The sequence below is a fragment of the Trachymyrmex cornetzi genome, unplaced genomic scaffold (genome assembly GCF_001594075.2).
Source record: "Trachymyrmex cornetzi isolate Tcor2-1 unplaced genomic scaffold, Tcor1.1 scaffold482, whole genome shotgun sequence".
NCBI classification, from domain to species: domain Eukaryota; kingdom Metazoa; phylum Arthropoda; class Insecta; order Hymenoptera; family Formicidae; genus Trachymyrmex; species Trachymyrmex cornetzi.
Genome location: NW_017299641.1, coordinates 1,157,660 through 1,172,291, shown reverse-complemented (window position 1 = coordinate 1,172,291; position 14,632 = coordinate 1,157,660). Strand labels below are relative to the sequence as shown.

Below are 14,632 nucleotides of genomic sequence, written 5' to 3'. Positions count from 1 at the left end.
ACAGCAGTTTTAAATTTACCGCTTGTTGTGTGACGTCACACTTCGACAATTTTGATTGGTCGCATGCGCGTGAGCATACCCTTATCCTTATACCATGCATGTGTCTGCACCTTTAGCCCTTTAGCTATCTAGGTGTAGTATAGACATCTGTGGTTTGTACACGCGGAAGACGTAGTGCGCATGCGTTTAATCTTCCAAGAGTTCCAAGTGACGTGGCTGTAGTGTGCGAGAGAGAAATATTATTTTTTAATAAAAATCTATGTAATCTCTTGTTAGCAGTATTTTAAGGGAGCTGTATTAGTGAATATACTAGTTGTAACTAATTTATATTTTTCGTATGCAGAGATAATCGTAAGTATTTATATAAGTCTGTAACTAAACTTGACTTTTCACTATTTATTTCCCAAACTTCATTATTTTATATTTCTATATTAGAAAGTAGACAATTATATAGAAAAAAAGAAATTAATCTTAAAAGATGAAATAAATAATTTGTACTAAAAGATAAACTGTTGTATATTACAGTATTATGACGACATATGAAGATTTTATTCAACAAAACGAAGATCGCGACGGAGTGCGATTCACATGGAATGTGTGGCCCTCATCACGTATTGATGCTACCAGACTGGTTGTTCCGTTGGGTACTTTATACCAACCAATTAAAGAACGACCAAATCTTCCTGCAATTCAATATGATCCAGTTTTATGTACAAGATCTACTTGCAGAGCTATTTTGAATCCATTGTGTCAAGTGGATTATCGTGCAAAGCTATGGGTCTGCAATTTTTGCTTTCAGAGAAATCCTGTAAGAAAAGAAACTTGTTTTACTTTTAACGTGGGCTATATTGTTTTCAACTATATATTAAACCATATCAATAAGTAAAGTTTAATAATGTGTATTAACTGCTTAATTAGAAAATATATTCAGACAGCAAATCTATAAAGAGATTCTCTACAGTATCTGCTATACATTTTGTTAATAAAAAGGCTGTACATTTGGTCAGAATTTGTAATATACAAAGTAGAGTATTGACAGAAATATAACAAATTTTCTCAACAGAATATGACAGCAAGGAATCTGTAGAAATCATACTGTAGGATCATACTTGTAAATACCTCAAAAGTTTGACATTTGTGTGATACAGAAATAGAATAAAATAAACATTTACGTATATGGATTCTGCTCAATTTCTACTGTCATGTTAAAGACTCTGCTATTAAAATAGTAGCTTATAGTGTTGTAATAATAATTGAACATTTTTATTAAAATCTATTAGTTTAACGAGATAGATATTTAATTTTTTCCTTGACAAAATATAGTATTAGTAATATCAAAAATTTAATTTGTAAAAGAATTCTGCACTAATTATATATGGCAAATTGAATCTGGTGAGACAAGTTGACTTTTACATATGTTGTAGTTTATAATATAATGAACAAAAAAATGTTATAACCATGTCCCAAAATTTACGAATCAGAATATCTTAGGAAGGAAGTTTTCCTTAATTAAAAAATTAAGTAAAGAAGTTATTTATGAAGACGTTATTTTTATTTCAAGTAATTTTTGAGATTTATGTGGGTTAAATATGGCCAAATGTTGCTTTAGACGATCTTCTGTCCATAAATCGTACATGCGGTAGTATTAGAAAGCGCATACTTCAGCATTTAAATGTCGTCCGTCTAAACATAGTCCGTAATGAGCCGTACTTATTATTTCACAAATTGTTGCTTAAATTAAAAATTCACAAATGACTTTTTTATTTAATTCTTTGGAAACTTTCTTACTGTGGTACTCTGATTCGCGAATTTCGGAACACTCTATATACATACCCAAGTAACACAACTAAGTCACGATAATGTCAAAATGACATCAAAATGATGTCGTTTTCACGTCATTTTGATGTTATTGTGACTTGTTGTATTACTTGGGATATGGTTCAAATAATGGCTACGTTCAGCAGAGAAAGCAACTGTTGTAAAATTCTTCAATATAGTTTATACATTTAGATCCATAAGGAAAGCAAAGACTAATTATATTGGAGAATTTTACAACAGTTGCAAAACTGCTTTCTCTGCTGAATGCAGCCAATAGATAGATAGTTCTTGAGCTATGGTGTATCAAAGATACTCTGTGGGCACATGTTTTACACTATTGATACATTATAGCTCAAGAACTCTATATTATTAAACGTTGTGTCTATGATATCTTTTGTTTACTACATTATAAACTGTATTATATGTGAAAATTAATTTACCTCATTGAGACCTAGTTTTCCATATAACTAGTCTAAGATTTGCTAATCACGTAGGTTCCATAATGAGTCGATAAAATTCCTAAGTGGCCCTAAGTCTTAATCAGTGATGTTGGCCAATAGTCAACTTGTACATATGACTAAGGTTAAAACCTGTTCTACATAATAATGTAACCAGTAATAGTCGATTATTTCATATTCAACTGTGATTAGCAAATTTCTTACGGCTTACGACTCTTGTTGAATAGGCATAAGATACTGGTTAAGACTTCTGATTACCGATTACCAACTCATTGTTGAACCACCATTATATACTTATATATCTTTGTATTTTTTAGTTTCCACCACAGTATGCTGCAATTTCAGAACAACACCAGCCTGCAGAACTCATCCCAATGTTTTCAACAATTGAGTATACAATAATGGTAGGTAATAAATTATAAATAAGATAGAGACAAAAGTTTTTGTTAGTTTTATTTGTAAGAAATAAAAGATATAACGAAGAATATTTATTTACTTTTGCTGTAAAAATTAATTTAATTATTATTTGGTTCATAGTATGTGTATGTGTGTGTGTGTGTGTGTGTGTGTGTGTGTGTGGGTGTGTGTGTGTTACTTTCCTAAATTATATATATATTTTTGTCAATACATATTTTATTTTTAATTTCGTTTGAGTGCGAGCGTGGTGTAACGGCAGCGCACGAGACTGCTATGCCAGAGATCCCGGGCAGAATCGAAAAATTTTTCGAACGCTCGTAGCTCCTCTCGGCAGGCAATGGCAAACCACCGAGAGTATCTTTGCCAAGAGAACTTCTCTAACAAAAATCGTCGTTCGGAATCGACATTAAACAGTAGGTCCCATATGACTGTGTACAATTAGCATGCGCCACAGGTATATGAGAGAAGTCATCACGCTCGGCCACAAGCAATAGGACTGAGATGATGATTTCATTTAATAATTCGAAATAATTTAAAAGGAGTATTATATAGGATTTCTCCGTAAGTGTTAGTCCTTTTTGTCTCATAAACTATCGGAGATATTAGACCTGATAAATATAGTATTGAATTAAACGGTTCTAACGCTATTGTAAGCACAGTAATCACTAAAAAATATGCAAAAATATGCAAAAAATATACAAAAATTATGCATATCTCTCCGATCTCTAATAAGAATAAATTTTTAAAGTAATCACTGTGCTTATAATAGAGTTTAATTAAAACCATTTAATTTAATATTATATTTATTAGGTCTATCTCTGTTAAACTGGTCACACAGGAGAGATGCTTTTTTCCTTACTGGATTTCTAGCTGAAAGTGACAGCACTCCAGCCAATACAGTAGCAAAATGTAAATCTGACTAGTAATTCAGCAGGAAAAAAAGTATCGTGTGTCGCCGGCTTTAGTTTACTAGATAAAAAGAGATGGCCGCTTATACGGCCGGACATCCTCTATTTGTAAGGAAATTAATTATTATAGAATTGATTATATATATATATATATGAAATAATATAATTTTATAATTATGTACATAAAACTATAATCAATTTTGTAGTGTAAAACTGAATTATTAACATCATGACAGCTAAAAGATAATCTTTTATAACAGATTTCCAAAACTAGAAGGAAAATGTAGATGCTATGAAAAATATATTGGATATTGAACATATGTATTTATGGTTGTATGGTTTGTAGTTTTGTCTCCTACTGAGAGTATCTGGAGACACTGGTAATGTCTCGACGCTAAGACACGCGCAGCGACACTACCATGATTGATTTGACTTCAATTTTTATGTACATAATTTAGTATCTATGTTTGTCAAACTGGAATTACGTTTTAAATTAAATTTTGCCATATCTTGTACATACATATAATATTATGTTTAGCGTGCCCAATGTTTACCACCTATATTTCTACTTGTTGTGGATACTTGCCTGGATGATGAAGAATTAGGAGCACTTAAAGATTCATTACAAATGTCATTATCTTTACTTCCATCTAATGCCCTCATTGGTCTTATTACATTTGGTAAAATGGTTCAAGTTCACGAATTGGGATGTGACGGTTGCAGTAAAAGTTATGTATTTCGTGGCACAAAGGATCTTCAACCAAAACAAGTTCAAGATATGTTAGGTAATAGCTAAGCTTTAAATTATTTGTTCTAAGAGAGTTGTCGTATTTTAATTATATATAATTTATTTTGTATTTTGATAGGTATTGGTAGACCAATTCCAGGACAAAATCCAAATCAGCCAAGAGGATCTGGTGTACAACCATTACCACCTGCTAATCGTTTTTTACAACCGGTACACAAATGCGACATGAGTTTAACAGATCTTTTGGGAGAGTTACAACGTGATCCTTGGCCTGTTGGACCAGGAAAACGTTCATTACGATCTACAGGCGTGGCATTGGCAGTTGCCACAGGTCTTTTAGAAGCCAGTTATGCAAATACTGGTGCTAGGTATTTATACATTATAATAAATACAGGGTGAATCAGAGTCATTGAACCAGCTTTTTAAAATTATCGACTGCACACGTTATAATCCAATTAGGTATAAAGTCGATAATTTTCTCATAGGGTAAAAAGCTGGTTCAATGACTCTGATTCACCCTATATATTGGCTATATTTATATCATTAATATTATATACAGTTAATTCTATCAAATATAATCTGTTTCAGGATTATGTTATTTGTTGGCGGACCATGTTCTCAAGGACCTGGCCAAGTAGTAACTGATGATTTGCGACAACCGATTAGATCACACCATGATATACAAAAAGATAACGCTAAGCATATGAAAAAGGCAACTAAGCATTACGATGCACTTGCATCACGCGCTGCAACTAATGGCCATATAATAGATCTTTATTCTTGTGCCCTTGATCAAACTGGTTTGTTAGAAATGCGTCAATGTTGTAATTCTACTGGTGGTCACATGGTAATGGGAGATTCATTTAATTCTTCTTTATTTAAACAAACTTTTCAACGAGTATTTGCTAAAGATGGTAAATACCTGAAAATGGCATTCAATGCCACTTTAGAAGTAAAAACATCTCGGGAAATTAAAGTTTCTGGAGCAATTGGACCTTGTGTATCATTAGGAGTGAAAGGATCTAGTGTTGGAGAGCAAGAAGTTGGTTTAGGTGGTACTTGTCAATGGAAATTTTGTTCGTTAACACCATCTACAACAACAGCATTATTCTTTGAAGTTGTAAATCAACATACAGCTCCGATTCCGCAAGGTGGAAGAGGATGTATGCAATTTATTACTCAGTATCAACATAGCAGTGGGCAAAGAAGAATTAGAGTTACTACTGTTGCAAGGAAGTAAGTATTTTTTTCTATTTTTCAATATACACGTAGTGACAATTAGTTCCCAGACTAAAGCAATGTAAAAACATGCCCGAAAAATGCCTAAAAAAACTCTTCTTCCCAAATCGTTTTCAATTTTCTTGTCACAATCTGTTAGATCGATGATACATCTTTAAATCCTTGTTCCTTTCATTGTAATTGTTAATGTTCTTAAGTAGTCATCTCAGCCATATTGAATCGCGACATCATAAGCGAGAAGTAACACGTTGATTTTTCTTGCATGCCATTTGTAAATAAAGAAAATTTGGACGAAACGAAATAATGAGATCGCTTTAAAATACTCGTAAAAATGTGCTGAAACTATCCTTATCTCCCCTGACAATCAGTAAATAATCAAAAAAGGTAAAGTTCATTTATTAGCTTTTATGTAATACGCACGCGTAGCTTATTTCCATTTCACGAGTCTTTTTTTGCAAGAAAAATCAATGTGCCATTTCTCGTTCGTAATGTCACGATTCAATATGGCCGCAGCGACTAATCAGGAGCCTTAATTTAGGAAGTAAAAAAAAGTTAGTTGCTACATCAGATGAGTAGGACAAAAGGGCTAACATGGAGATCTCTCATTTCTCTGAGATAACGATCAAAAAATGCGCTAAAACGTCTTGCAGAAGAAACCAGGATCTTTTTTTCTTAAGCTCAATCTTAATGCAATAAACTTGAGTAATCAAGAACATTGATCGCTCGAGTTCATCGCGTTGGATTGAGTTTAAGGAAATGGATGTGTCATCGATCCAGTACATTATGATGAGAGAACTAAAAGCGATTCGGAAAGAAGTATTTTCTCGTATATTCAGTCGTAAAAGCGATGTAAACGTTGGTTGAAAGCTAGAAGGGACTATATATGTATTAGACGATGGTATTAACACTTTCGATTCTTTTTTCTGCTTTTATGGCCTCAGTCCAAGAACTTAATTATCACACCATGTATATTACATGATTATTTATAGATTTTTAGTATTTCTAGAATATATTTTGAATTACAGTTGGGCAGATGCATCATCATCATTGCATCATATAAGTGCTGGATTTGATCAAGAAGCAGCAGCTGTTCTCATGTCGCGTTTAGCCGTATTCAGAGCAGAAAGTGATGATGGTCCAGATGTTTTAAGATGGGTCGATCGAATGCTGATTAGACTTGTTAGTAGTTTCTGTTTATAAAATTGCGAAAAATTACAAGTATAATGTTCTTAAATGGCATATAATTTTGTAATTATATATTCTTTATATTTTTTAAGAAATAAAACATTTATTTTTGCAGTGTCAGAAGTTTGGAGAATATGCAAAAGATGATCCAAATAGCTTTAGATTAGCACAAAATTTTTCTATGTATCCACAATTTATGTATCATTTGCGGAGATCCCAATTTTTACAAGTATTCAATAATTCACCAGACGAAACCAGCTTTTATAGGTAAGAATATTTTTTATTTTTATGAAATGTATATGGTTTCTTATTTTTTATGCATATGATACTTAAAATTTATTGATAAGTTTAGATTTCTATCAAAGACTCGGACAAAAAATTTTGACCTGAGTAATCTGAGACTAAATCCAACTTTTGATTCCAGTTTTTTTTTAATGTAATGGTTACTATTTGGATTTTTATTTTTTACTTAAAGTTATAGTTTATATTTATAATATATGAATATTAATTATTGTAGTAAAAATAAATAATTGGAGTATCTTTTGAATAAATCCTTTTTGTTCCTTTTGGTTTACGGTAATTATATACTTGTAACGGTCATTGTTATTGCTAAAAGAACTGGAACTGAAAGTAAGGTAGCCTCGCACCATAACTATAACTGATCCGAAATTTCATTCCAAAATGTAATTTCGGTTCAAATCTTTGATTTCTGCATTGACCCACACATGTCTACGTATACGTATACTTACATGCATACGCGTATATGTATAAGGTTGTATTTCTCTCCTTTTCATTCTTACACTAAAAATGAAAATAAGAAAAAACCTCTAAAGGCCTTGATCTTAATGTATGATATCAAGATCATGATCGTGAACAACATTTAAAAGATTTTAACCATTAATCGAACACTTTGGATAATGCTAATGCTGACGGTACTATAAATTTCAAGTCTTATAACTAAAAAAGTACGTAATGAAAAATGTTTTCGTTATAGAATGTTTCGAAAAGCTCTCGAGATGAGCTATAAGAATATACAATGAAAAATGTGGGGGTTTTTATTTTAAAAAAAATTAATGTAATCTTGACCTAACCTTGGCCATGCCATCCAAGGTCAAACTGACAAGATCAGTAAATAGATGTTTTTAAACTCTACAACTTTCGTCTGTGAAACATTTTTCTAATAAACCAATACTTTCTAAGATAATCAAGTTGTAAGAACGCATACGTTTATGTACATTTATGATGATACATGGCTAATAATCAAACTCTTGTATAGAGGCAGAATGGACTAAACTGAGTAGGAAAGTCCTCTATCGTTTTGCAATTTTCACAATGATTGACGAGATATTAATTTCTAAAGATCGCTGAATAAGTGAGTACGTTAACTTTGCAAAAATTACAAAATGATAGAGGACTTTTTTTACTCGTTTTAGTCCATTTCTCCTCTATCCAAGAGTTTAATCATTAGATTGTCAGAATGTATTTACATATATTTTTTGATATTTTTCAGACATATGCTTATGCGTGAAAATGTAGCCGATTCTTTAGTTATGATCCAACCAGTTTTGTATAGTTATGGATTTAATGGCCCTCCAGAGGCTGTATTGTTAGATACATCTTCTATTCAACCTGATAGAATTCTGTTGATGGATACATTTTTTCAAATACTTATATTTCATGGAGAGGTAAATAGAATAAATTAGTAAATTAAGACCCTTGTTCACTAATAGTATCTCAGATGTCAAAAGCGAGAAAATATAGAGTATCCCACAATCATCGCAAGTCTTTTTAAGAGCGGATTCTTTTGAAACATTCTCTAAGATGAAAATCCTAATACGAAAATATCGAAGCTATAACGGTTTTTAAATTATTAACAATTAAAGTTTACTAGTCACGGAGTTGACATTTCGTGCGCTTCAGACATAATAATATGACAAGTGGTAAAAATGCTCCACGAGGGCCCTATCAGCACAACTTCGAGATTATCATACAGTAATATTTATATTAAGAAATTTTTCTTCTATATATGGAATTTATTTGTACATTACGTATGCATAACTAATATCGAAATATATCACGAAGTAAATAGTATCAATTCAATAACGAGATATTACAAGTGCGTTCGGGGAGCTATTTGTGTCATTCTATCCTTGTTTTACATCTAATAAACAACGAAGATAGAATGACAGAAGAATGCACCATATATATGTCAAAATAAATTCATAACAATGTTTATTTGCTTCATATGGTAATTATTTTTATTATAATATCAGTAGATGAACTATTTTTGAACATAGTAGGTTAATAAACTATTTTTGGACAAGTATATTAAAGCCGTTGTACGCTGATTTAATTTGTTTAAAAGTATAAAATGCAAGTATTTCGAATCAAATTACGGATTTTACTTAAAAGCACAATAAAATGTATCGAACATTTTATTAATTCGTTTTTACATTTATATTAAATACATATTTTTATGCTAATTTGTGTACGATGGCTTTAATGTGCACTAGTGCGTCCTTAATGCATCCAATCGAATTCACTGTACGATTACGTATTAGATAATAAACATGAAAAATTCTTCATTATCGTCTGAAAAAACCTTAAAAAGTCAGGGAGTTTCAAAATTTATTTTCTGTCGCAACCCTGTAAGTTTATATATTTTGTAAAAAATTCATGCCATAAAATTTTTTTTGCACACGCATATAAAACTTAACAAAGCAAATTTTTATTATGTTTTAAAATTTATATTTTTATAGACTATTGCACAGTGGCGACAGTTGAAATATCAAGATTTACCAGAATACGAAAATTTTCGACAGTTACTAGCAGCACCTGTTGATGATGCTGCTGATACATTAGCTGTTAGATTTCCTGCGCCGAGATATATTGACACGGAGCAAGGTGGTTCTCAAGCTAGATTTTTATTAAGCAAAGTCAACCCAAGTCAAACACATAATAATATGTATGCTTATGGTGCGGTAAGTAGATAAATATACATATATACTTAATATTTTGACAGTAAAATATACAGAAATGATAAAACATAATAAGGATAACTATTTATATGTACATAATCAGATATGATAAACATGTTTTAGTTGAACATAGATTTATAGAGAATGTTCCTTACATAATTTGAAAATTTTATGATAGATTCTTTTAATCTTTCGATTTAATCTCGATTAATTTTTTATTCATATAAATATCGAAATGTCAGCATTGTTGCACGGTGCGCGCACATGCATAAGTACGTCGAATGTTTTGTATTTCTATATATATTTATATGATTATAGAGATGTTAATATTAAAAAATTATGCCTTAGGATGGTCTTTGCTTATCGGATTTTTTAATTCTTTCCGGTTCATTCACTAGAATGTTCCAATCCACAAAAAAATAATTTCTGTAAAACTTTAGCTCGATAGTATATCGGCAATCTGTACCCTGCGTTGAACATTTGTGTTCTGTTATATTACACTACCGGCATTGGTTTTTACAGCGTATTTTTCACAAAAATTGGCCTATAGGACTTTTCTTTTTTTTAACATACATATCTGGCTTTTCTGCATCGTTCAAGATTTCACGTTTTATTTAAGCAATTAGATAAATTATTAAGGTCTGAAAAATAAAAATCTTACGCACTAATCTTACTTCGTATTTGTTAAAAATGTGAAAGTCAATTTTTTATAATACTGTAAATGCCATTTTGTTATAAACGATCTTATAAGTAGAGAATTGAAACTTAAAATTGGTGACAAAGTTTAAGAGCAGTTAACTTTTCGTAAATAAAATTTAATCGAATAAAATGAAAAAATGTGAATGATAAGTGACAAATATAGAATACATATATATAAAGTGAAAAAATTAAATAATTCAAAAAATTAAATAATTCAAAATTTTTGTCATAAACATGGATTTAGTACAAATTTCGTACTTGCGCAATACTCTACAGAGGACTGAGATTTTCATGCATAAAAGTTAATTTTTAGACATAGATAAATTAAATTGTCGATTCTTCATTGGTTGCCTATATAAATACAGTTATAATCTTCTGTGATGTGTGAATGTCAAATACATTTTAACATATTTAAATGTATTTAAGGAAATTTCAATTTTTTTTTATCATCCACGTAATATTATCTTTAATGGTACCAAATAGATGATGATAAAAAAATTGTATCACGTTACACACGCACACACACGCGCGCGCGCGCGCAGAGTTTCAACATTGTTTTCATAATTTACCAAAAATTAAATTATGTTGTTCGTTTCATTTAGGAAAGTGGTGCTCCTGTTCTGACAGACGATGTTAGCTTACAAGTATTTATGGAACATTTGAAGAAATTAGCTGTATCGTCTACAGCATAACTAATACATATATATTAATATTATAAGAAATATATAAAATATAAGAGATACATATTATAGTAGTAAGTATTCATTTATTATGCAGACAATTTATATTTAAAAAAAACAAGAATAATGTTATAAAGTTATATAGAAAAGTAAAGTGAATAAAAATCGGATATGTAAATCTAACTGTAAACTATAATAATATTTCAATAAATAAAAAAATGTAAATTCATAAGAAATATTTTTAGGCATGAAGTACCACCTTGACCAAATATGACATTTTCCATTAATGTGTGTTTAATTTCATCGGTCAATTTTCACTTAATATTGTTTATTATTACTTGAAGATGTTTTTCGTATTTACATATACTGGTTATTGTGATTAATATTATCACAGGTCTGCAGCCTACAATCGAGTTGCACATTTCGACCGATTTTGCCTATCTCGTCATCCGTACTCCTTTTGTTTCATGTAGACCGTGCATGGAGACACAAAACGCCGAACTCAGGGATGATATTAGATAGGGTAAGGCTTTATAGGGCTATAGGACTTTAAGACTTTTAATTTTTTTTCAATATGCAAACTTAATTGACATACGTGTTCTATTTTGAAGTGTTACTTTTGAGTTTCTAACCTCATAATAATAATAATAATAATAATAATAATAATAATAATAATTTAAGAAATAGTGAATGTGAGGTAATGTTTCAAAGCCCTATACAGGGAATGATATTAGCCGTAACTCATACAAGGCACTATAGGACTATAGTACCTTGTATGAGTTACGGCTAATATCATTCCTGAGAGTTCAAGCGTTTTATGTCTCCGCGAACGGTCTATTATAGCGTATTCGATTTACTGACTCGACCCGACTCTGAGTCAACAGTCTGTTCTTTTCAGCTGCATTTCTTACACAATTTAGCTCTTCTTTTGCAGCTAAACAGAACAGACTATTGACTCGGAGTCGGGTCGAGTCAGTAAAATCGAATACGCTATTAAAATAGCTAAACAGAACAGACTATTGACTCGGAGTCGGGTCGAGTCAGTAAATCGAATACGCTATTAAACAAAACTCGAGTGAGGATGACGATAGTAGCTTTGGAACTGTTGTAAAATTCTTCAATATGATTGGTTTATACGTTTAGATCTATAAGGAACCAAAAGCAAAAGAAACAACTAATCGTATTAAACAATTTTGCAATAGTTGCAAAGCTGCTTTTTCTACTGAGCGCAGTCCATGTGACCGCACCTTAAACCGTTGCGCAACAGTTAAGCGTTCTGATGAACGCACCCATTGGCCATTACTTTCGTGGTTACCATGGAAATTAAAGCGAAAACAAAATCTATCTATACCCATTTATATAACACATGATTTCTGTTCCAACAAACGTTACTCAATTACGTTTACTCAGTTACAAAATAGCGTTACAAATTACTTATTAATATTATTTGTTTTTACATTTACTTGGATTTTAAAGTTAAATTAATTTAAATTTGTATTGTTGTGTGTGCTTTATTACGTATTTTACAAAAATACGTTAAGTATTCCACTTTTTTGCTTCTATTAAATATCGTAAAGGTATACAAATAATCTAGTAAAAGTGTCAACAAAAAATTTAATATGAGATTCAAAATATCTGTACAAGAAGATAATGGACATAAAAGATTAATCACTTGTGTTGCATGGAGTTCAACAGAAGAAATTTATTCTTGTGGGTAAGTAGAAACTATCAACTTAAGTTAACGTGTATGTTAAATTGACGAAATCAATTGCTTCTCTTTACTGCTATTAAAAAAGTTGATAATTATTCTATATATTGATCATATAAAATAAATTCTTTGGCTTTTATTTTTTCGTAAAGTTTTATATACTCACATGAGTATAAGATCAATTCATATATTATATTTATTTTCTAGAGAAGATCATTTATTAATATGCTGGCATTTAGAAGGTGGAATTGCACATTCCACCATTGTAACAGAATTTTCTAGTGATTTTTATCCTACCGATATGCAATGGCATCCACGTTCTAATCATACTGCTTCTGTTAAAAAATCTTTAGATGTATTATTAATTACTACAGCCGATGGTATGTCATTCAAAAATATTTTCATACGTAATAAAGGTATAATTACCTATACAACAGCACACTAATGTTAAATCAACATCTTAGAAACATTGAATTGCAACATTGCGAATGTATGCATCAACATCGCAAAATGTAAATTTAACATTGAAAATACAGTGCAGAAATCCCTCCCCCCCTCCTCTCTCTCTCTCTCTCTCTCTCTCTCTCTCTCGTGGAAGCATTCAGTATTTAGGGGAAGGGGGAGAGAGACATTGAGGAGTACCTTACTAAACGGCAGGATTCAACAGCTATTCAGTTAGCAATAGTATGCAGCCTGTTTTCCATAATAGAGAGAGGATGCCCAAAGACAAGGATGTATGTAGAGATCGGATACTTTTGGGACAGATCTCATATAGTTGTGACATATCTAGTTCATGGATCTTATAAAAAATACATTGCTGTATATATTTTTATATTATCTATTAGTGTGTAACTCGAAATATTATTTTTATTTTAAATTAGTACCTTGAATTTTTAGAGGTACTACGCGATACAGGGTTAAGAGTGTATATTTTTATTATTTATTTATTTCTTCGAATATTAAATACATTTATTGGACATATTACGATATGCATTAACATAGTCATATTGCTAGTTTTCTTTATGTTCTTAATGTCATGATACAGTTGCGTTAAGAATTTACTTCAAGAAGAGAATTAGTTTCTATTTATGCAAAAAGTATAAATTTGAAAAAAAAAGAAAAACTAATCAAAAAAGCAAATGATTATATTATATATTGAATTATATGTTTGGTTTTGTATAAAGAATAAGTTTTAAATTATTACAAAAAAATAACATTACTTACATATGAATTGTCTCAATAAATAATTCATATAAATAAAGCTGCTTTTTCCCTCTATTAATTAAAAAAAAAAGTGTAAATATTTTTATAAATTTCTTGTAAATATTTAAAAAGCAACATTTTTATAATAATATTTTATAGGAAAATATCATTTGATTAATAAAAATGGTCGCATCGAAAAAAGTATTGATGCTCATAAAGGTGCTACTACAATAGGAAGATGGAGTACTGATGGTTCTGCATTATTGACAGGTACATCATTAACCTGTTGTTTAAAACTAAAGTTGAACATCTTATGAGTTAATAGTTAGTAAAATTAATTGGTGATTTAAAGAAATATTCAGCAAAATATTTTTAATTTGGTTTTTATGAATAATGAAATATAAATGATTTTCGATTAACCAAAATGTAGAGGAGAGTCGTGCAGTACTGATCAGTTTATAGTTAAGGCGTGAGAAATATTGTATTGTAGTTAAAAAAAAAATGTAAAAAAATTTATTTGAAAAATAAGAAAAAATTAAAAAAAATAAATAAAAATACAAAAAACGAAATAGAGATAGACCCTCCACCTTT

The 14,632-nt window shown here is 30.5% G+C and overlaps 2 protein-coding genes across 2 annotated transcripts in view; both read left to right on the top strand.

Moving 5' to 3' along the window:
• The first annotated feature begins 189 nt into the window (after positions 1 to 189).
• On the top strand, positions 190 to 11,181 carry Sec23 (transport protein Sec23). The gene is made up of 11 exons (XM_018514015.1): positions 190 to 351; positions 526 to 808; positions 2,594 to 2,680; positions 4,140 to 4,386; positions 4,468 to 4,717; positions 4,938 to 5,585; positions 6,614 to 6,767; positions 6,889 to 7,040; positions 8,284 to 8,458; positions 9,533 to 9,754; positions 11,053 to 11,181. Exons 2-11 carry the CDS (start codon positions 530 to 532, stop codon positions 11,140 to 11,142), a joined length of 2,304 nt encoding a protein of 767 aa, XP_018369517.1. The 5' UTR covers positions 190 to 351; positions 526 to 529; the 3' UTR covers positions 11,143 to 11,181.
• Positions 11,182 to 12,692: 1,511 nt separating this feature from the next.
• The window catches only part of Oseg5 (intraflagellar transport protein Oseg5), a 14,970-nt gene continuing 13,030 nt past the window's right edge, over positions 12,693 to 14,632 (top strand). Inside the window, exons 1-3 of the mRNA XM_018513858.1 lie at positions 12,693 to 12,844; positions 13,046 to 13,218; positions 14,201 to 14,311. Of these exons, the coding sequence (XP_018369360.1) occupies positions 12,750 to 12,844; positions 13,046 to 13,218; positions 14,201 to 14,311 (379 nt within the window). The 5' untranslated portion in view covers positions 12,693 to 12,749. The remainder of the gene's footprint in view (positions 12,845 to 13,045; positions 13,219 to 14,200; positions 14,312 to 14,632) is intronic.